Source organism: Schistocerca cancellata, chromosome 5 (genome assembly GCF_023864275.1).
Source record: "Schistocerca cancellata isolate TAMUIC-IGC-003103 chromosome 5, iqSchCanc2.1, whole genome shotgun sequence".
NCBI classification, from domain to species: domain Eukaryota; kingdom Metazoa; phylum Arthropoda; class Insecta; order Orthoptera; family Acrididae; genus Schistocerca; species Schistocerca cancellata.
In genome coordinates this window covers 100,540,595-100,563,387 of record NC_064630.1, presented here as the reverse complement: position 1 = coordinate 100,563,387, position 22,793 = coordinate 100,540,595, and the positions used below count along the sequence as shown (strand labels likewise).

Genomic DNA, 22,793 nt, shown 5'->3' with positions numbered 1-22,793 from the left:
GACTTCAATTCATATTGTGCTATTCGTAGCAAGGCATTCTACGAGTCGTATATCTGATGATGGTGCACTAGACATTGAAACCAGTCGTGTATTAATAAAAATACTTCGCCATCGAGAACGAAACTTTTTATAATACTAATAGTTCGGCGATAACTGCAGTGAAAACGTCCCATTTCAAATTAACTTTTTGATTTTAATACGTTTTTATGTGTCAAATGAGGGTGACAAATGCAACCACCAAAACGTTCATCTGTCGGTGCTGGGGAGTGAGGGAACGTGGGATGTGAGCAAATGAGAACAGCACGACACGTTTGTACGCTAGCAGACTTTTATTGTAGGAAGAGCAGACTTGGTTCTCACAGGTTGTACTTGATGAGGGCGGCCAGGAGACCCTGGAAGGGTGCGTTGTAGTCGAGTGCGACCTCGTTCTTCTGGGCGTCCTGGCGGGTGTCGACGTAGTCGTCGTTGGCGCCGGGACCACCCACCAGTGCGCCGTTCAGCACGTGCGCGTTCGCCTGGGCGCCGTTGAACGTGTTCCAGTCGCACGTGGCCGGCGCGTCGGGGCACGAGCTGCAGACAAAACGGAAAGACCGGTTACTCCAGTGGGTAAACTCATTCTAGTCACTACAGCCAATAAAAAGAGAATTGAAAACAATGTATTATATGCGGACAATGCAGTTGTCTCACAGCTCCTGGCTTTCTTTCTTTAAAGCAGAAATCACTGATGGTACTGATTCGCTATAGTCGACGTATTTGTGTCGAGAAATTAGCGAGTGTATTGGTATTTACAACAACTGTAGATTTCTTCAATCTCAGTTGCATACTTTTAATTACATGACATGTTTCGATCTCTGTGGATCATCTTCAGGTATATGTAATCTGATACGAGTTTCTGACGCTTACAAGACGGGTTGCTGACGCAACTACTTAGATCTGAAGATGATCCAGAGAGATCGAGACATGTCATGTGATCAAAAATATGCAACTAAGACTGAAGAACAAATGACAATTGTTTTAGGTACTGATTCAGCCGTTGCATTGCATCTCTTTGGACTAATAGCTAACTACACGCATTAGATTCTCGTTAAAGTAGAATCTCTGTTCCTTCAGGTATTTGGTCAACTCCCCCTCCCCACCAGAAGATAAAAGTAGCTTGTTGTTCAATGTATGCTGTGTGCACGACGATCAACAGGTTCTAATTTTTTCCAAGTGGAGTTAAATCAGCAGGCGGCGCACTCTTTCTCAACAAAATTTCCACAACGGATGTGTATGGGAGAGTGTCGTGTACAGTACTAAGTGAAAAGCCGAACTAATGGGTCAAGTTGGGGTTTGTCAGCAGTTCGTGTTTCACATACCAGCCAGCAACGTTCATCTGCTACGATCACTGTTACCGATACACAGAGACGATTATGCAAGATATAACCTCTTGATTGTATTCCTCAGCAGTTAAAAGACAAGCATTGCCCACTTCTTAGAGAGATTTTACTCTTTAGCCCTTCTCACCGTTCTGCCAGTTGGTATCCGCAGGTAAACTAGGGCGTGTACAACGCATCTGACAACTCATTATGTGACACTCTTAGTACGGGAGCATTTGAATATACCTGGAAGTAACAGATACAGTATATTGTATTGCAATATACTAATGTACGTGCACTTCAATTGTTGTCCATAATATTCACGACATAAGTGAACTATTTGGCCAGCAATGAAACCGATCATTTTTATTGTCTCATCATAGTAGGTGTGATCACTTCTAACAGTGCATCATATCTACATCGCACTGATTTAATAGATTATCGACAAGTTGTCGACTGTGATGGTCTCGTAGTGGAACTCGTGACTGGTAAATGAGAAGATCCTAGTTGAACAATGGGAATTTTTCACTCTGCCTTTAACCTAACTTTCACCTCTCAATGATGTGAAGATTCACCAGAAATGTCTCGAGGTTCGCTTTCCACGTTAAACTGTAGGTCCTCTTTCCCCAGTAGGACTACTAGGGCTGGTTAGGGATACGGAAGTCGCCGAAGTGGCGTCCAGCTGAAAGACTTACAACAGGGCTTTGAACCACACGAAATTATCGTTACTATTATTGACAAGTTCCGCTTATACTTTTAGCCATTTCTGATAAAGAAGAACGTACAGCTCTGGAATTGCACTGAATCAGCCAAATGAGTCCCAGATATGTTCAACTGGGTTCAAGCAAGAGAAAAACGATGCCTATTCCTTCTGTAAAATTGAGTGAGCCTTTAATTATACCAGCATGAGGTAGAACGAAATGTGTAAGGATAGTAGCCCCCATATTTTGAGACTCCAGTGCTGGCAGACTGAGATAATAGTCTGTGGTCTGGTTTTCTTTGATTAATCTGGCTGTACGTTAGTTACATTAACAGTAGAAAATAACAGCGAATGGCTGTAGGTTTCTCCTGTTTTCGGACATATACAGTTAATTCGAAACTATTCGGCTACGACCATTCAGCAAATCGACTATCTGTAACACTGAAACCAAAGTGAGAATGGTAGTGTATAGGGCTGTAGGTTTATACCGTGTATTTCAAGTCTGTCAACTCCGAACCCCCTTCCCCCCCCACCATTTTTGAAGAAGAACTGTGTGGGAAGGTAAAGTTTCAGGAAACAGCCGAGCCATTATGTTCAGCGAATGCAGCCGTAATTTATTTTCGACATTCATATCTGTGTACGCACTAGTGCAGCGACATGTTACTCCCCTGAAACAGTTAACAAGTATTTCGCGAGCGTCGACTGCATGAAAACATACTTGCTCTTTGCGTTCACGCAATTGAGAAACTGTAAAAGAGAAAAACTTCATTTGTATCCGTTACGAATGAGAAGCGTTCGACACAGTTTGTCATTGCCGCTTAGTAAACATTACGTGCCTCTGGAATATCAAACCAGTTCTGCGGCTGGACAAAAATTTCTTACTTTACATCACTCAGCATTTCGTTTTCCACGGAAATACACTGCCAGAACAGAAAACGGTGCCAGTGTAACAGGACTGTGAGTGTACACCACGTGTATAAATTATTTTGTGCATAACATGACTCGCTCTTTGAGGAACTGGAAGAGCTCCAGATCATCAGCGTCTTGAACAAAAACTTCCTGCTAATTCCAACGAAAACGATGCAGTATTATGGGTGTAAATAAGCCAAAACAGCGGATATAGTTTGATTATGTCATAATTATTCACGCAGTAGAACAGCAACCATCATATATCTACGTTTACCCTCCTGGAATGATTGAAGGTGGAAGATGTTGGGTTGGTTGGGTTGTTTTGGGGAAGAGACCGAACTGCGAGGTCATCGGTCTCATCGGATTAGGGAAGGACGGGGAAGGAAGTCGGCCGTGCTCTTTCAAAGGAACCATCCCGGCATTTGCCTGGAGCGATTTAGGGAAATCATGGAAAACCTAAATCAGGATGGCCTGACGCGGGATTTAACTGTCGTCCTCCCGAATGCGAGTCCAGTGTGCTAACCACTGCGCAACCTCGCTTGGTGAAGGTGGACGAGCACGTAAGTCTAGACGTGAGGAATGTAGATGACGGATTCGTACAAGGAATCGTGAAGTTAGCGTAATTCACTTTCAAAACTCTCTTCTGGCTAATTCTTGTGTGCCGTTCGGAGCTGTCGGTCCTTTACCAAGTTGAACTAACAGAAGGGCTGTGGGAATCGTCATGGATTTGCGTAGCTAATGTATGAGCTTAGCAGAGTTGGTTGTTGTTGGTTGGTTTGGGGAAGGAGACCAGACAGCGTGGTCATCGGTCTCATCGGATTAGGGAAGGATTGGGAAGGAAGTCGGCCGTGCCCTTTCAGAGGAACCATCCCGGCATTTGCCTGGAGTGATTTAGGGAAATCACGGAAAACCTAAATCAGGATGGCCGGACGCGGGATTGAACCGTCGTCCTCCCGAATGCGAGTCCAGTGACTAACCACTGCGCCACCCCGCTCGGTGAGCTTAGCAGAAATGTTCACGTAATCATAGCGGTGAAGCTACAAGAAAGACTTTGTCTATTAAACAAAGATGCACATACGGACATTTGGTGACTAAATCTGGCAAATACATTTGCTTACTGACCATTTGAGAGGTCTGGTTTCGTACTGAGCACCAATCACTTCTTCTATGAATCATCTGCTGGCGGTATAGAAAGGGAGAAAACCTTACGGTGGCTAACAGTGCGAAGATGTAAGCAGATGTGTAGATGTAAGAAGTCATGTATACTTCTACAAACGTTCCTTGTTCTAAAGAGTGTTTACAACTGAGTTTCTTTCTCAGCCGTTGACACTGAAAACTGATGGTCGACTTACCTGGAGCGGTGATGCGGGCTGCGTGGGTAGTTGCTGTCGATGCCGCACACGTAGCTGAAGCCGGTATCTCCCAGGGCGTAGCCCATCTGCTCCTTCACCATACTGCGGTACGCTGATGGGTTGATTCCACGGTCGGACGCCTGCAGCAGAGGAACAAATCTCACCATGCGCTCTACGTACCGCTATTACACTGCTCTCAGTACACACTCCTCAATAGACGGATGAGCAAAAGATTATGACTAGTTTCCACCAAGAGACTGATTGCCGCCTGGTGACACTGAGGTAAGTGACGCGTTAAGGAAAGTACACAGTCCAGTCACATTAATTTGACCACTACCTCTGTCCTAGGTCAACGTGCTATAACCACAGACGGCATGTGGCAACACTTGCAGTGGATGGTATATAAAGCGTGTCAGAGGTGTGTCGAAAAGAGTGCAGTCGTCGTCGTGGTGTTATCTGCTGTCAAAAAGGGCGTGATCATTGACTTTCGCCCAAAGGGCAGCGTTTCCGAAACGGATAAGTTTGTAAGCTGTTTGCGTTCCGAACCGACAGCATAGGTCACCGATGACAGAGGTACGGCTGTGGGGATGTTTATGGGCTAACAGATGTGCAGCTGTTGAACAACTGACCGCCCAGGTGAACCAAGAAGCTACCAGCAGTGTCTCTCCAACAACTGTTCACCGAACATTGCTTCGTATGGGCCACCGCTACAGACACCTGGTTTATACACCCATATTAACTGTTGCTCTTGGTCGATGAAGGTTGGAATCTTCATGCCAGTACCTCAGTTGGACATCTGCTGAGTGGCGACAGGTGGAATTTCCAGATGAGTCACTTTTTATGCTCTGTCAGACAGATGGCCGTTGATGAGTACGGTCTTTGAACAATCGTCGGAAAGGTCCACGTCGAAGGATGGGAATTTTATTGTTTGGAGAAAGTTTCTGTGCTATTCCCTAGGTGATCTCGTCATTCTGGGGGCCTAATGGATCAACGCAAGACTGTATCTATGTTTTGGGACCATGTCCACCCCTATATGCAGTTTCTTTTGTTCTCGATATGATCGCAAATAACAGCACGACAATGCAACGTGTCCCACAATTCGCAATGTACATGAGTGGTTTGGAGTTTACCGTAATCTCCTGGTCCAAAAGTCCCCTGATTTAAACCCAGTTGACAGTAAGTGGGGCCATCTTGATCGTATTGTACGCGCCATGGATCGCCAACCGAGAAACATAGGGCAGCTGACCATGGCACTAGAGTCTGTTTGTTTCCAAATTCATGTAGGATACATTTCACAACCTCACTGACTGTCTGCCTTCACGTGCGAACTGCAGAAGGCGGTTGTTCACGCTTTTGAAGGTGGCCACATGAATGTGACTGAACCGTATATATAAGCGGAACAGAGACGGTGAGCAGTCATTCTGCGGACATTACGTGTTGCGAGTGGGGAAACCCACAGATATAAATGACTTGAACTCAGCTGTTCACTTGTTTCTGTCGTGAGCATCCATGGAAGATGGCTGAGGACCGTGGAATCAACGAGCAGACGACAAGGTGTTGGACGTTCACGCCTCACCACCGAAAGTGGATCTCGGCAGCTAGCATGCTCTGTAGAGCAGGACAGCGGCGAACTATAGCGAAGCATAATGTTAGTGCAGGAAAAATTCTTTCGGAACACACGGCCTCGTTGTTGAACTTGGAACTCCGCAACAGACGACGCCTAAGTGTGCTGATCCAATGGCATCGTCATTTACGATTGTAGTGGGTGGAGTATCACCAAAATTCGATCTTGGATCTCTGGAAACGTGTCGCTTGGTCGTCTGAATGACATGTATTGTTACACAGCTCGATAATCGTGACTGGATGTACCGTCATCCAGATGTACGGCTGCTCGAAATAAGCAACTTGTCACGGACACAGCCACAATGACAGCCGTGGACTACGTGAACATTATTGCGGACCATCCCTTCGTTCTTGATGTCTTCCCCGACTTTTATGTCATCTTCCAGCAGGATAAGTGCCCATGTCACAAGGTCAGAGTCGTTCTAATTGGTTTGGGGATCACGTGTAGTGAAGCCACGTTGCTATCTTTGTCAGAAAATTCGTCTGTTCTGAAACCGATGAAGCACATCTGGGACGCTATCGGAGGCCAACTCCGCGCCCACAAACCACCTTCCTGCAATATACTAGAACTGTATGACCTGTGCGTAGTCACGTCGTGCCAGACACCTCCGGAAACCTACCAAGGACTTGTAGAGCCCTTGCTGTTCAGAATCGTTGCTGTGTTGTTTCCCGAGATGGACGAAAACGCTATTAAGGAGATGGTCGTAATGTTCCGGCTTATCAGTCGATATTGGCACTATTTTAAAAGCTCTAACAAACTTAACATCGCTAACAAAAAGTTCATAGCCTCGCAGTTTGAGGCGTAAGTATGCGTCGCGGAAGGGAGCGGAGCTGTTGGGAACCACGTGCGGAGTGTAGACAACTGAGTGTTACTTACAAACAATACTGGCGTGAGGGAATGGACAACTGGGGTGACTAATTACAACCGTGCATCATGACACCCATAGAGGAAAGTGTTGAATTTCACATGTAGTCATAGAGTTTGGATTTATCGGTGGTGGCAGGCCAGGTCTGTGACAAATTAATATCAACATCGTGTCAGATTGAAATCTTGACTGACCGAGACCTCAGGCGGTTCTCAGCATTCGTATTTGAAAATTCCTTGCCCTGAGAAACATAAATTGCCATAGGGAGTCTGCAGTTGTCCTTCTTGTCCTATTTTTGTATGCTGCAAAAAGATCAGATGGATATTCACACAAGAAACTCTTCCTCATTTACGTCCACGACATTTTCCGATTACACTGGGCGAAAATAATAACACAGGGCTGTGAAGGACTTGGAACGTGTTATATGATCAGATGAATCAGTGTTCTACCATTATGCGAATGATGTGCACCGTTGTGTTCCTCTAGGATCTCAGGATGCCTTCCGGGACGACTACGTTCAAGAGATATGCAGCAGGCACATTGGCGTCTTTTTGTTGCTATAAAAACATGAAACTGGTTCCTGTGGACCAAGCCACCATGGCGTTTGTGGGTCCACTGTGACATTGTTTCATTTTATGTCTTCCCAACCTGAGAACACATGATTCACGAGACTGAAGTCACTGGTTCTGCGGTACTTACCATCATGCAGATGAACATAGCGCCGGCCATGTTCCTCAGGGAACCCCACTCTCCCAGGAAGATGAGGCCCTTGGGTGTCCTCTGCTGGTTGTTCATCAGATTGTCGCAATAGTTCTGCACAGTCGTCTTGTACGTCTGGTCACTCGTGAACCGCGCAATCATAACCTGTACAGAAAATAGTTACATTTAAAAAGAAGCCCTACGAACAAAGCATAAATGACACCAGTTTTTCTTAAATTAGTGCAAATTGTTTTACACTTGCATGATGCAGCAATTTGTTACTCGAGCATCACGTGTACAGCATTTCATTCTTTTTTAAAAAAATTAAATAGCTCATTTTCGCTCCTGTCCATAAATGCTTCATCTGTAGACAGACTTTCTTCTTTACCGAATGACGGATCGAAGTGATTAAGACATTGGATACTATTTCCGCAGGAGAGGTCATTGAGACCCCTGTCTGTTCATTTGGACCTCGGTATTTTTCATTTTGCCCTATTCGGTGACAGCAATTAACCTCATCATTTCCGCAATTTTGGTCCACAATATAAGCAAAACTGAGATAAGTATGAGGAAATTTCGCTGGACCTTAGCTTTGTAACAGGAGTCTAAAAATAACTGTATGTAAATAATAAAACAAATAAATAAAAATTCCGATTGCGATGCTTATTTTAGTAAGCCCATAGCCTATACTCTTCTCCAGGCAAGTCTTATCTTACAGAGCACTGCTCCGTCTGTAACGACCACAATGTTGCGACAACATTAAGTTCTAGCCTGCATTTTTCAGTCTTAAGGTTTTATAGCTGGAGCATATCTGTAGCAGTGGTATATTATAGACCGTATTTCGCTCTATGGACGTGACACAGTAGGAAAACAGGAAAATTACATTTTAACATGACGTTGAATTGATGATCATTCTATCTGAAATCAGGAAGACGTGCTGAAGGGGATCTGTCGTGTGATTCCCAAGATAGTTAAGAAGGCACCATCAAGGAAGAGAGTGAGCCATTCTGCTCATTTTTTTTTCAGGATGAGTAGGATTCGATCCCAGCTCTGCACAGTGGGCAATCCGCAAAGAGAGACAGATACTCACTTCGCACAATGTGCTTGGCGGTTTACAAAAGGACTCGTTTTACATGCACGTGCAAAATCTAGAGTGGTGGGGCAGTGCACAATAGCAAGAGGCAGTGTATCAGTATGACACACCAGTCAAAGTCGTCATTCGTCTGTAGCGTGTGCACTGAGCAGGGCGTGCATTGGACATTTAGCATGGATTTTGTTGTTAGCGCGTATCCTGCATCTGTTGTTTTCTCACTGTAATGTTCATTACTAGTGACATAAAGGAAGCGCAACAAGTATTACATGAATAACTGAGAGTGGTAAAGTGCCGCGTAAGTAAATATTGCCAGCCGGGGTGATCGAGCGGTTCTAGGCGCTAAGTCTGGAACTGCGCAACCGCTACGGTCGCAGGTTCGAATCCTGCTTCGGGCATGGATGTGTGTGATGTCCTTAGGTTAGTTAGGTTTAAGTAGTGCTAAGTTCTAGGGGACTGATGACCTCAGCAGTCAAGTCCCATAGTGCTCAGAGTCATTTTTTTGAAGTAAATATTGTCAGAGACTCTAAAGAAGGAACAATATGCCCAGGCGGAGAACATATCACAGTTGCCAGTTGACAGATGTAAAGACAGTTGGAGAGTCAAGACAATTGTGAGCAGACAGTCCAAATAGATGACCGTCGTTTTTACGAATCAGTTGTTTTAAAAGCAAGAATTCCAACAGTCCTTGTCTTGAACAGCAGTATTAATTTTATCGGTTACAAACAAAACTTATTAAGTCGGCTACCAATGTTAGAAATACTTGAGGATCAGGATTAACACTTTTCTGCTGTTGTTTTTGCATGTCACCTGACCAAAAGGTATTTTATAAAAAATATTTAGGTTGGTACAACTGAAAGGGAAGTTGCCCTGTCGGAACCACAAAGGGAGTTTTATTGGAGTTTTGTTGAGAAAGAGATTAGACGTACTTTACGGCTTCAGTTATGACTTTTGTGACGGACTTCAATCTGCTACGCACATCAACTAGACAGACCTTTCTAGCAATTTATGATGAAATTTCCGCTCGAGATTCCTGTCATGGTCTTAGATGGGCGAACTGAAGCCTTCTCTTGCTAGGGATGGAAGAAGTTTCATAGTTTCGTGCGAGATATGTGACGCATCGATTCATTGTAGCCCACTGAGAAGGTACTGCAAGTCACTGTACACGTGTTTCCAATGTCGACATGATTAGTCGCTGTCGGCTGCAGTAGACTCGCTTCTAGCAAAGTAAACCTCAACAGTATCATAGGCGAGATCCTTACCGTCGCTCCACTGGACTTCTCGTCCCAGCCGTAGCCGCTCCTGTACTGGAGACCTCCTTCGTTGTAGAGCTCGATGGCACGGTTGAGGTAGCTCTCGGAGGCCGTGGCGCGGTACAGCCACACCGCTCCCCAGGGCAGCTCGTCGGCGTATCCATTGGAGCTGGAAAAAGAGAAATGGTTCAGCATATTATCCAGTGTCGTGCTGGCGTGAAGCATGTGCTCTGGGTACCATATGGAAGTCATCATGGCGAAAAGGTGAACATAGATCCCTCAGAAGCTGCAAGACGCATTACCCATGTTAGTTACGCTTCAGTAAAATATAGAAGCGTGCGTTTTAGTTCGAAGTTTCACAGTATCGCCTTTGAAAATGTGGACATGCTTTCGTTTTGCAGCTATGAGACGACGAGCAACAGAGACGTATAGTGTGAGTACTTGTACTACAGCTGCTGCTGCCACTAATAGCGATAACAGTAATAATAATAATAATAATAATAATAATGGCAATAATAACAATAAAGATAGTGACAGATATAAAAAGACTTTATATTGTACAAAATAGATGTTTCTGATATAGCAAGTTGTGGGCAAAGGAAATTTAGAGAGACAGCTCCAGTTAAGAATACCAGGAAATGCGGAAGGTCTGTTTGGAAAGAAGGATGTACAAGGGTAACGAGTGCTAACGGGCACAATGGTAATCATTATTGATACTTAAGCAGATATGTCGTTAATTGTCTTCTAAAGCTGGAGATATTATTTAGTTCCCAAATGTATTGCGGGAGGTTATTCCAGAGTCGGGTCCCTGCTAGTGAGAAGCACCTCGAGAAAGTGGCTGAACGTTGGACAGAAAGGATTTTGCTCCGATGGGAATGGATGTTTCTGCTCTGTTGTTCAGACAAGAGTGTTAAGGTCGAGGAGAGATATGCGGGACAGTATACGTTGAGAGGGCAGTAGAGAAGACAGAGGGCATGGAAATCCCTGCGCTTGTCTGCACGCAACCAGGATAGCGGTGCATATGACGGTGAAATATGATCACTGAGTCGAACATCATAGGTATACCGAACCCAGGCATTCGTAACCAGTTCCAGGCATTGTGAGATTTCCTGAGAAAGTTCTTGCAGGATAACATTGGCGTAACCAATAACTGGAAGCATACGTGCTTGTAGAAGTTTCTTTTTGAGGTCGAGAGGGAAGATCTTTCTTTATTTTTGTAGGGCACGGAGAGAAGCTGATGCCTTCTTGCATATTGCAGCTACGTGCGGAGTACAATTTAGATTTTTATCTGTTATTATTCCTAGACTCTTTCTGAAGGAGAGAAGTTGATATTTGTCCCATTTACTGTTAAGGGGGGCAGGGATTACCGATATTTCAGGATAATGAGCCTAGAATGACCAACCAGTACAGCATGGGTTTTGGACGGGTTGATCTTTAACCCCGTATTCCGCACTCATTTTGATAGTGCACATAGGTCGTCACTAGATTCTCGATAGCTGTCTTTAGGTTTATTGGTTTTGCATTTTGGTATAGGTAATCAGGGCACGTGTGGTACTTGCCTTAGGACAAAACTGATGACACATCTTGACTTACAATAAATAGCGTATTATAGGGTTACAAGACGAGAGTTTTTTGCGTCCTTTCATCGCCCACCAACTAGCCCCTTCTGACAAGACAGAGTGCTTTGGAGGTGTGCCTGAACATATAACGTTACTGTGGGTGTCATCAATAGAGAGGATTTAGTTGATCTACCGATAAGGTCGACCTGACACAGCAGGTTTTATCTTGGTACAGTTATTAACCTATTAGGGATAAATGCTCATATTCAGGAAGAGTGGACTTCAGACCCCCGTCTGGACATTCTGATTTTCTGCAGCGTTGTGGACAGCCGGTAGAGAATAGAGTGTGTGTTTAGCTTAATCATACGTAAGTTCTAACTCACATGTAAGTGAACTTATAAGGAAAGAAATGAGGACCCACTCTTCAGAATTGGCGGGGAAGAGAATATTTGGAAAATTCTAGCCCTAAGTATAAGAAGAGACAGGATGACAGATGATATAAGATATCATAAATTAACTTCAATGGTTTTTGAGGGAGTCATAGAGGGCAAATATATAGTGGGAGGCAGAGATCAGGATATACACAGCAAATATTTTAGGATATTGGCGGTAAATGCCACTTTAATGTGAATTAATTATTACAAGAGAGGAAATTGTGGTGTGCCACATCCAACCAGTCAGAAGACTGATTTCCCAGTACCAAAAGGGTACGTAGGTATATAATATCTGTATATTGCTAACATACTACCAATTTTGACGAATTCCAACTCACGCCATCAAGGAGCCCAACATTTTACTCCAAACGAGCTGATTATTTAGATAAAGGGTAAATTTATAGTACAGTGTTGTACGGGGGACTCCCTAGTATAGTCAGTTTATAACACCTTTCAAATGGTTCAGATGGCTCTGAGCACTATGGGACTTCACATCCGAGGTCATCAGTCCCCTAGAACTGAGAACTACTTAAACCTAACTAACCTAAGGACATCACACACAGCCATGCCCGAGGTAGGATTCGAACCTGCGACCGTAGCGGTCGCGCGGTTCCAGACTGAAGTGCCTAGAACCGCTCAGCCACTCCGGCCGGCTTATAACAATTTTGTCAGCCAAGTTTCTTGAGCCTTATATCCACCAGACCTGAGGGATATTTCTTATTTGGAAATGACTGCGGTTCACTCAGATTCAGTCCCAAACTCAGTCAAGGGATATTTTGTAATGGGAGGCACTTATGTGACGGTAGTGTCAGTAGTATCGGTACAGACAAACACAAAAATGAATTGCAGAATACACAAAGGAAGTAACTTAAAGTAGACATTTATAGAAATAAGTGCATGTGAGATTACGCCATGGATGACCAGAAATGGGCAACTCAAGTTCATGTGGAGCCGGCTGCAGAGTAGGTGGTCGATGGATGACCAGAAATAGGCAACTTCAAGATCATCTGGGTTCGGCAGCGGAGTCGGTAGTCCATGGTTGTTCCTCTCCATAGCGGCAGTTCCAACGGCAGAGAGTAAGAGATTGAGAGCACGCCACGCCGTCCACTTTCCTAGTCTCTGTCTGCAGCTATGCTCCGCAAGCTTCCTTATGATGTGTGGCGGAGGTTCCTTTGTGTACCACTGTCACTTCCTGTCTTTCCTATCCCAGCCACGAACGGTTCGCGAGAAGAACTATTGCCGGTAAGCCTCCTTTTAATGAGGACCATGAGGGGACTTTTCAAATGGTCAGGGGCGATGAGGATCTTCTAAAACTTCTGCTTTCCACATTGTCATTCTCGTTTCGGATCAAGTCGTTCGCAAGATGGTGCTGCTTTTCGTGAAACTTTTCCTGGACCTCGATCTCTGTACACATCGATTGGTGCACAATCATGTAATAGATGGCTAGGTTTGGTGACAAGGTGTACCCTTTCCGTGCTGGCAGCGACCTCAAGATGTATGTCTGGGAGATCGATAGCTACCAGATGATAAAAAATGTTCAGATGTGTGTGAAATCTTATTGGACTTTACTGCTAAGGTCATCAGTCCCTAATCTTACACACTACTTAACCTAAATTATCGTAAGGACAAACTCAGACACCCATGCCCGAGGGAGGACTCGAACCTCCGCCGGGACCAGCCGCACAGTGCATGACTGCAGAGCCCTAGACAGCTCCCGCGCGGCGCCAGATGATATATGTTGGTTGGTGGAGTAGGCTGCGGACAGCCAATAATAAGACTGCAGGTATCACTCAGTGCTGACAAGCGTGGGCTGACCTGTCTAGATTGGGCATACATATTCGGTCACGAAATGCTTTTAAATTTCACGAGTGATGGCCCCATGTTCCACCGATCATCTTCCTTTCTAAAAGGGGGCCCTCAACTCACTGCAGTTTTGAGACCTTGGCTTCGGAACCAGGTTGCGGACAAGAGGCAACATCGCTTGTGCTTTATCGAACGAATCTTCTTGCAGATACGTAGTATCTGGTAAAGTGCGTTAAATGAGCGCAACGGGCACAGTGCGGAACTTACCCATAGAAACTGGCGGCGGCGGGAACGCTGTTCGAGTACACGCCACGGTAGTTGTCTGCGAAGTCGAAGAGCGCCTTGGCGTGCGACAGCAGTGTGTTGGCGTAGTTGTCGTCCACCCCCTTGAAGACCAGCGAGGCGGCAGCGAAGGCGGCGGCTGTCTCAGCGGCTACGTCAGAACCTGCAGGAAGCGAGGCAGCCGTGACGCCAGTGGGTCGGCGAGAGCTTTGCACAGTAGACAAAATAGTTTGAACATCCATATGATAAGTTGTAAATAAACACTTTTTAATTGCAACCGGGTAAGCAATAGACAGTGTGTATGTGCTTCTGAATGGATCGAACACGAGACATCGGTTCCGAAATGAGCATAATCTAAATGACAGTAATACATCTCTCGACCTTCTGATGTTACAGTCAATAAATAATCAATATTAGCTGTGCAGATCACTTTAAGACTTCCGGTGCCCACACCTTATTTTACTGTTAAGAAACTGAATAATATACTACTGGCCATTAAAACTGCTACACCACGAAGACTACGAGCTACAGACGCGAAATTTAACTGACAGGAAGAAGATGCTGTGATATGCAAATGATTAGCTTTTCAGAGCATTCACACAAGGTTGGCGCCGGTGGCGACAACTACAACGTGCTGACACGAGGAAAGTTTCCAACCGATTTCTCATATACAAACAGCAGTTGACCGGCGTTTCCTGGTGAAACGTTGTTGTGATGCCTCGTGTAAGGAGGAGAAATGCGAACCATCACGTTTACGACTTTGATAAAGGTCGGATTGTAGCCTATCGCGATTGCGGTTTATCGTATCGCGACATTGCTGCTCGCGTTGATCGAGATCCAATGACTGTTAGTAGAATATGGAATCGGTGGGTTCAGAAATGTAATACGGAACGCCGTGCTCGACCCCAACGGCCTCGTATCACTAGCAGTCGAGATGACAGGCATCTTTTCCGCATGGCTGTAACGGATCGTGCAGCCACGTCTCGATCCCTGAGTCAACAGATGGGGACGTTTGCAAGACAACAACCATCTGCACGAACAGTTCGTCGACGTTTGCAGCAGCATGGACTATGGCTCAGGGACCATGGCTGCGGTTATCCTTGACACTGCATCACAGACAGGAGCACCTGCAATGGTGTACTCAACGACGAACCTGGGTGCACGAATGGCAAAACGCCAATTTTTCGGATGAATCCAGGTTCTGTTTACAGCATCATGATGGTCGCATCCGTGTTTGGCGACATCGCAGTGATCGCACATTGGAAGCGTGTATTCGTCATCGCCATACTGGCGTGTCACCCGGCGTGATGGTAAGGGGTGCCATTGGTTACACGTCTCGGTCACCTCTTGTTCTCATTGACGGCTCTTTAAACAGTGGACGTTACATTTCAGATGTGTTACGACCCGTGGCTCTACCCTTCATTCGATCCCTGCAAGAACCTACATTTCAGCAGGATAATGCACGATCGCATGTTGCAGGTCTTGTACGGGCCTTTCTCGAGACAGAAAATGTTCGACTGCTGCCCTCGCCAGCACTTTCTCCAGATCTCTCACCAATTGAAAACGTCTGGTCAATGGTGGGCGAGCAACTGGCTCGTCACAATACGCCAGTCACTACTCTTGATGAACTGTGCCTTCGTGTTGAAGCTGTATGGGCAGCTGTACCTGTACACGCCATCCAAGCTCTGTTAATGCCCAGGCGTATCAGGGCCGTTATTACGGCCAGAGGTGGTTGTTCCGGGTACTGATATCTCAGGATCTATGCACCCAAATCACATGTCAGTTCTAGTATAAAATATTTGTCCAATGAATACCCGTTTATCATCTGCATTTCTTCTTGATGTAGCAATTTTAATGGCCAGTAGTGTATGCCTTTAAACTAACCTTTTTTTTAGTGTTAGCAACTGGAAGAGTTGGAGTTACGAGTATGTATTCAGGGTCGCAAAATTGCTGTAAATATAATAAAATGTGCTACATAAACTAGAATTTTTAATTTGTAAATAAAAACAACAGCCTAGCCAGAAAAATGAAAAAGAAACCTGCTCTAGGGACGCCACATTTGCTTTCTTCATGCTTTTCCCATTGTTCTATTGATTTCCCATTTACGCACGACCCACTCTCACTTTACAACTCGTCATCTCTATTCACTGCGCTACTGTGAACACACAGTCCGTGCCTATATTTTTGACTTGCACCTTCTTAAGGTTCTTAACCGTTGATCTGTCACTGCCTTAGATTTCATTACAACAAATCATCACACAATACCGATGCGTTTTTGAGAGATCGAAAATATTTGAAACGCATATTCCCATAGGAAATTCATTATAATGTAAAACCCGTCAAATAAACATTCCAACCAAAGCAATGAATTCGATACGACCGCGAAAGTCGTTAGACATCCCAAATGGTCGAAATTAGTCACGTACACAATACAGACGCTTCACGGAGCGCTATCACAGCGGAGAGCCTAACGTGTCTCACACAAGGAAACCTATATCGATTGATGTGAAGAAAGAGTGACATCTAGTTAATACCTAGAAACCTAAGTACGTATTGTTTGAGGTAAAACATCAGAGATAGCATTAATAGTGGAGCTAGGTGGATAAAATACTTCCCCAATTTCCCCCGTACCGAAATTTTCTTCTCCAGAAATTTCCCCAAGGTTTCCGTTTCCCCAAAAGTTCGCCCAGAATTTTTTTCCCCAAAATTACGAAAAAAGGCCAATATGGAGCCGCTGTGTTGGGCGATAACGGAGTTAGCCAACAAGAATGATTTAAAAATGGCAAAATGATCGAGCATTTCTGTTGCTAACTGAATGACCCGGACTGCGTCGACTGTTTTCATTCGGCTGCTCCCATAGACTGGTTTCACTTGAATGAATATAGGAGCAATTCAACTGATAAGTAAAATTACAACACAAAGGGTGGACTGCTTCCAACAAACGACTGAAGTGACTGTTGTCATCCGGTTGCTCCCATCACTAAAAATGCATTCATGAATTTGTACAAGAATTTACGGTTGCAGTACGTGGAATTCTCAGGATTAAAAAAGGTGCGTGTTAGGAAGCTATTCCACAGGAAAGCTTGTTGGATCACTTTTTGCGATATGGCCGGTCGTTTATGGATGACTGACGTCTCATGAAACTACGCTGGAAGACTGTAACGCTAGAAATCATTTCAAAGAGGAATGAAAAGAAAAGGAACTTTAGCGTGCAGCTGTTGGGCGTTGGATTAGAGAGGACGGCCTATACGTACCTGGTGCACTGGTGGTGATCTTGTACGAGGGCCTGTCCATAGTCATGTCCTCGGGGCGACCCCAGTAGTTGTGGTCGGCTGTGCCGTCGCCCACCTGGACGTAGAGCTCGTTGTCGGAGATGTGCGCCTTGATGAGGTAGTCCATGCCCCAGCGGATGCAGTTGCGTGCCTCGTCCATAACGCCGGCGCTCGTGTAGCCGTCGCCCCAGTCCAGGATACCCCAAGCCAGCGTCGTCATGGCGAACGCCATAGGGAAGCCGAACTTGACGTGGTCACCAGCTGCGCAAAAGTAAACGGCCTCATTGTTTAGCACGTCCTCAAGTCTCGCTCAGGTACGAGATAAGTAAAAGCCTAGACTCACACTTGTTAATTTTATTCACGGGCAATCGGTTTCAGTTACTTAACCATCATTAGTCCATTAACATGCTGCCAACGTGGAGGGAATGTCGATTGGTACTTATGTAGGTAAACGTCGCTTTTTCTTTTCAAACATATAACTTTATTGACAAGTGGTTATTATGCGCAAGAAAAATCTCAATAAAATGCGTGTCTTAAATAATTTAAATAAAAAAATATAACAATAAAAACTTCTTGAGCGGTAAAATTATACGTTGTCAAACTTAAATTTGTTCTTGTTAAGTTTGTTGTTCTCTTCTCTGTCTTACTTCAGTCCCCTAATAGATTCTCCTATTCTGAGACTGTCAAATGATATTTCAAGCAAGTTGCCAAATAATCTTTTTGTGTTACGAATCCTTTTGGTTTTCCTAAATCATTTCCACGTGGCTAATGAAGTTGGTAAAGTTATCACATCCTCTTACGTTAATTATGTAACTGGCATAATCTCCCAGTAACCACAGTAAAATGTTATTTTTTGTGATGGGATGCAGTTTGGATGCGGGCCGAAGTAGGATGTTTGTCGCGTAGTTGGTTTCGGAGCTCCTTGTTAGCAGGGCGAGTCTATTCCTGATCCATCTCCAGTTGCATAAATGACCATAGCAAGTGAAACGCTGAAGAAGAGAATCAAGTAACCCACATGAGTGCTACTAAGTCCGTTTCTATGGAGCTTTTCGTTAGTTGCAGTGTTAACGACTGTGTGTCACGTGGTTGTAACGTCAGATATTAAGTATTTTAATGGTATGTTCGTCCACGCAGTCTCCTGGTCGGTGGCCAGTTGCCTATACATTGTTAAGTTTTTCGACCTTCTTCCATTCACACAGAAAATCTCTTGTTGTGAGGTGGATCCTCTTTAGAAGACTAGCATCTAGGTAGCTGGCTGGAGGTAGAATTCTGTACTATGTTTTAACTTGTAGTTAATTTTGCTTGCTTAGATGGGAGAAAGCGTACTAGCTGGGCGCACGGTTTGAAAAAGCTTTGTCTTGATATTGCCTGGACTTCTAGCAGTGTTGTTATTCTCTTGAGGAACAACTCTGTTGCTTCTCTGCTAGTGTGGAAAACTTCAAGCCCACCAGATTCCCTCGTTTTGGCTAGCGTATCATAAGACAGCTTGAATATGCTTTCCTTCCATATGCATCTGCCAGGTAGTCGCATTATCCTGGTGCCCTGGATTTTTTGAATCGAAACGAACTGCTCCCATAGACCATGAGCTGCTGACCTCTTATCTGATGGTATGGTATGGTATGGTATGGTATTGGTGTCACAGCAAGCTTGTGGAAGCTGTATGCCGTCCCGTTAGGACGCGAACATTTCAAGCTTACACTGTGTCGTCAAAAGTCGTGGGAAGGGACTGTGACACTAGTCAGCTGTTGGCACTGAAGCGTACCCTTGTATTTGTCTCGTTACAGCCGTAGCAGAAATGGGTTCCTGACGACCCACATTCAAATCTACGCGAGCGCCTAGAATAGCTCTGCAGAGGCATGTGACGTTCGTTCGTCAAACACTTGCGATCGTCCTGTCTGGCGTGTGGAAAGTTGTTCTCTCTGATAGCGAAGATTCGTCCAAGGCGCTGTTGGACTCAGAAACACAAATTCTTGTGTTATCCTCTACTTGCTATGCCCCATGGGTCTCGCACGGATTATCATCTCAAGTTCAAAGTCGGCTAACTTGCTCTACACCGAAAAGTACGCAACATCTAACCACAACGTTCGGGCGTCGTACAAAATGGGATAATCTACTTACCTCCGACTTCTCAGTTTGTTAATATCTGTGTTTTAATCAAACGATGTTGATATGCTGCTTGTGTAATGTTCACTTTACTTCTTGTAATGATGCGCGACATTACCATTTCTGTATCCCACTTTCTAAATTTCTGATTCTGGCTGCTCAGCGGGAAACTGGCTTACCCCACCTAGGGGCATGGGAAGGGAACGGACCCTCTCTCCCTCTAACGTGAGGTCGTATGTCCCCTCCTCCTAGCACTGTACTGAGTACGCTCTTGCTCCATAGTCTATTGGTTTGAAAAGACTGAGCTGTATTGCGAATCATAAAGTCCGCTACGCAGGAGAATCTCTGTCTCCCCTACTTCATCAAAAGAAAGGCTGTAAAACTGTCCTACAAACTCAAAATAACATTTAAGATTTAAGGCTGTTCTCAGCTTTGGGAGCTGCGGTAGCCTGACGTGTGAGCGTGCTCAGCAATCTCTCTGTACTCACCATCGTAGTATCCTCCAGTGAGGTCCTCTCCGTTCTGGCCCTTGTCGTTGAGCGCGGAGTCTCCCCTCCAGTAGAGGGAGCTGTCCATGCCCGACAGCTTGCCGGACCGCTGCGCCTGGTAGAACAGCAGCGACTTCTGCAGCGCGTCCTTGTAGTCATAGGCTGCAACACCGGAAAAAAAGCGTCTCCGTTAGTCAACTGTCCACTGAGACTGATGCTGGGGATCGCAAATAAACTCCAGACAGACAGCTTGCACACACCATGTTACACTGTTTCACGGAGAAAAACATTCCAAATACGGGTTCTAATTTTCGAATCAAATAACATCCAATTGTAATCAGAAAGAGCTTGCTTAGTGCCGTCATCACCTTCCGTTTCACGTACACAGTCATGATAAAATCTTGGTGGATAATGGAAACGTTTGAGATTCGGTTTTATAGTACAATGCGAAAAACGAAGTGGCCTGACAAGATGCGGAGGGTTCTCAACAGAATCGACGACGAGGGGAGGAATGTATGGAGAATTGCTAGCAAAAGGGATAGGAAAATCAGAAACGTGTTAAGAAATAAAACTTCCACTGAATTAAAGGGCAAAACTTGTTGAGAAAGTTAAATGCAAGGTAATGAAGAGGAGTTAAAACAGGCGATACGTAGGAAATAGATTGGGAAATAAGATACACAACATTACTGGAGAGATCTGTCATTTAAACGGCAAAATAGCTGATGGTGGCTGAAACAGGACATAAAATGCAGTCTGGCAACAGCAAGTGAAAAAGAGAAATATTTACATCTAATTTAAAGTTCTAGGAAGACGCAAAGGAATTACAGACATTTGCTTCGACTGGGCATTGATATAAATCAATGGGGAAGGTTGAAAGTTTGTGCCGGACTGGGATTCGACCCCGGGTCTCCTGCTTAGTAGGCGGAATCGATGACTACAACGTCTTATGGACACAGTGGTCATCGCAACTGCACCTACTGCCGTAGCACGAGTCCCGTCAGACCCAAATTCTCAGACTATCCACCCACTGTTGATGTAGTGCCCCTTGTCCATTATCCTCATTACTCGCAGCATTTCGCCTATTCCCGTAACAGTTCGAAAAAAGTTTTTGTCTCGGGCGTAAATTTGTATGGAAATGACTCGTAGACGACAAGAAACGAACAGAAACTTTTGAAATGTGGTGATGCATAAGAAAGTTGAAAATCAGTTCGAATAATAATTAAGAGATAGTCAGTGGATCAGGAGAGCAATAATTGTATGGCACCATTAAAAGAAAAAATCGGTCGATAGGACAGATCCTGATGCATAAACGAATAGTGACTCGGGCTATGGAGGAAAGAGTGGTTGGTAAAAATTGTAGAGGGAGACCGAAGCACGACTTCAGTAGCAGGTTCACGTGGATGTAGGTTGTATTAGCTGTACCTAGATGAAGGGACTTTCACAGGATATACTAACATGCAAAGCGAGAGGTCGCAAACGATAACAAGAGATGGTGGTCTTGGGTAACACATAAGGGTTGGATTAACAAGACGTCGTCTGAAATTGATCAAGTAGCGGAAACAATATCCCACAATGTGTTGCCACGTTATGGCTGGAAATAAATACTTATTTTTATTGATGCAGATAACTCTCGCTGTACAGGAACAGCTTAAGCTAACAGCAACTCTCGAAGTAATGGTAGCCAATCTCAATGCGTGAATTTCAACATAATCAATTGACTGAGCTGAATTCTGGGTTTAAAAGTAATTGAACTCATTGTCTACAAACGATGTTTATGGTAGATGTATAAGTTCTGCTCCACAAGCACTCTCAGGCTGTCTTCTTCAAATTGCTCAGAGGACAATAGAGATGAGAACTCATACTGCAAAGGAGGCGACAGCCGAGCCTCAGTAATAGACAGCAGAGCTCACAGTTCCTAGAAATGCACCTACCTTGGCTCGAGGCCAAGATGCCGAGTAAAAAGAACACGCCGTACCGCGCCATCGTGCACAGCTGGCGTTCGGATACGCCTCCGGCTTATATAGGCGCGAGACGAGTTATTTTTGCGGTTGATTACACAAGTGTTATTTGCGACGATGGTGGCCAAGATACGAATCGCACTTGCCTCTATTGAGAGTTTTCCGCGATAAAGGAGCAGCACGAGTAAACAAGGTGGCAGGAGAAAGAGCAGCTGATTAGAGGGCTCGTCTGGGTGTGTCGTAGCTTTTCGAGTGGGAAACGTAATTACCCGGCATTCAGGCCGTACCATGGGAACTGCACGATAACAGAGCTAAGTTACTTGTGCCAACAGCTTCTCGAAGCTTTTCACGTGGCCCAAGCATGGCCACGGGCGTCCACAGATATTTATGCAAGAGGTGGCTAGTCTCTAAAATTTCCAGTTTTTATACCAGAAAACTGAGTAATTTTTGTTGAGTATTAACGAAAATAACCAACAAAACTGCCTCTGATTATCATACCCGGAAGAGAAGAAAGAGGAAATAATCATTAAAGACGTTTATTAAGTTTAGCAACCTTTGCTTACTTACAAAATTCCACAATGTATCATCTTAATGCATTTATTACAACATTTTCATCCCTTCCATTGTTTTTGATGTTGACTGACTTCGTTTTAGGTTTGTTTCGTTAAAGTGTGACAAGGCAAATGTAGAAAACCTCACAAAAAATTCATAAATTTCCCAGCACAAACTACTCTGAATGGCCTCGGATTGGTGCAAGATGATCTTTGTCCCTTTTTTTTATCATCAGTCTTCTGACTGGTTTAATGCGGCCCACCACGAATACTTCTCCTACGACAACGTCCACATCTCAAAGTAGCACTTGCAACCTACGCCGTCAATTATTTGCCGGATGTATTCCAATTTATGTCTTCCTCTACAGTTTTCACCCTTTACAGCTCCGTCTAGTACCATGGACGTTATTCCTTGAAGACTTAAACAGATGTGCTACCATCCTATCCCTTCGTCTTTCAGTGTTTTCCACATATTCCTTTACTAGATAATTCTACA

At 44.6% G+C, this 22,793-nt stretch overlaps 1 protein-coding gene and 1 long non-coding RNA gene across 2 annotated transcripts in view; one reads left to right on the top strand and one right to left on the bottom strand.

The window, feature by feature from the left end:
• Positions 1 to 310: 310 nt before the first annotated feature.
• LOC126187338 (endoglucanase E-4-like) lies at positions 311 to 21,778 on the bottom strand. Its single transcript, XM_049928360.1, has 8 exons — positions 21,720 to 21,778; positions 19,789 to 19,950; positions 17,180 to 17,458; positions 13,911 to 14,088; positions 9,857 to 10,016; positions 7,505 to 7,669; positions 4,317 to 4,456; positions 311 to 570 (listed from the first exon to the last, which is right to left on the bottom strand). The coding sequence occupies exons 1-8, from the start codon at positions 21,769 to 21,771 to the stop codon at positions 357 to 359; spliced, it is 1,350 nt and encodes a 449-aa protein (XP_049784317.1). The 5' UTR covers positions 21,772 to 21,778; the 3' UTR covers positions 311 to 356.
• Positions 533 to 22,793, top strand: part of LOC126187341 (uncharacterized) — a 654,391-nt gene continuing 632,130 nt past the window's right edge. Inside the window, exon 1 of the long non-coding RNA XR_007537713.1 lies at positions 533 to 593. This is a non-coding gene — a long non-coding RNA (uncharacterized LOC126187341). The remainder of the gene's footprint in view (positions 594 to 22,793) is intronic.

Bases quoted from the DNA above. Each gene is read 5' to 3' on its own strand.
- LOC126187338 (XM_049928360.1), bottom strand. From the start codon at position 21,771: ATGGCGCGGTACGGCGTGTTCTTTTTACTCGGCATCTTGGCCTCGAGC. The intron at 14,089-17,179 runs GTACGTATAGGC...CGCTTCCTGCAG, and splicing joins GATCACCACCAGTGCACCAG to GTTCTGACGTAGCCGCTGAG. The intron at 10,017-13,910 runs GTAAGTTCCGCA...CTCTTTTTCCAG, and splicing joins GCCGCCGCCAGTTTCTATGG to CTCCAATGGATACGCCGACG.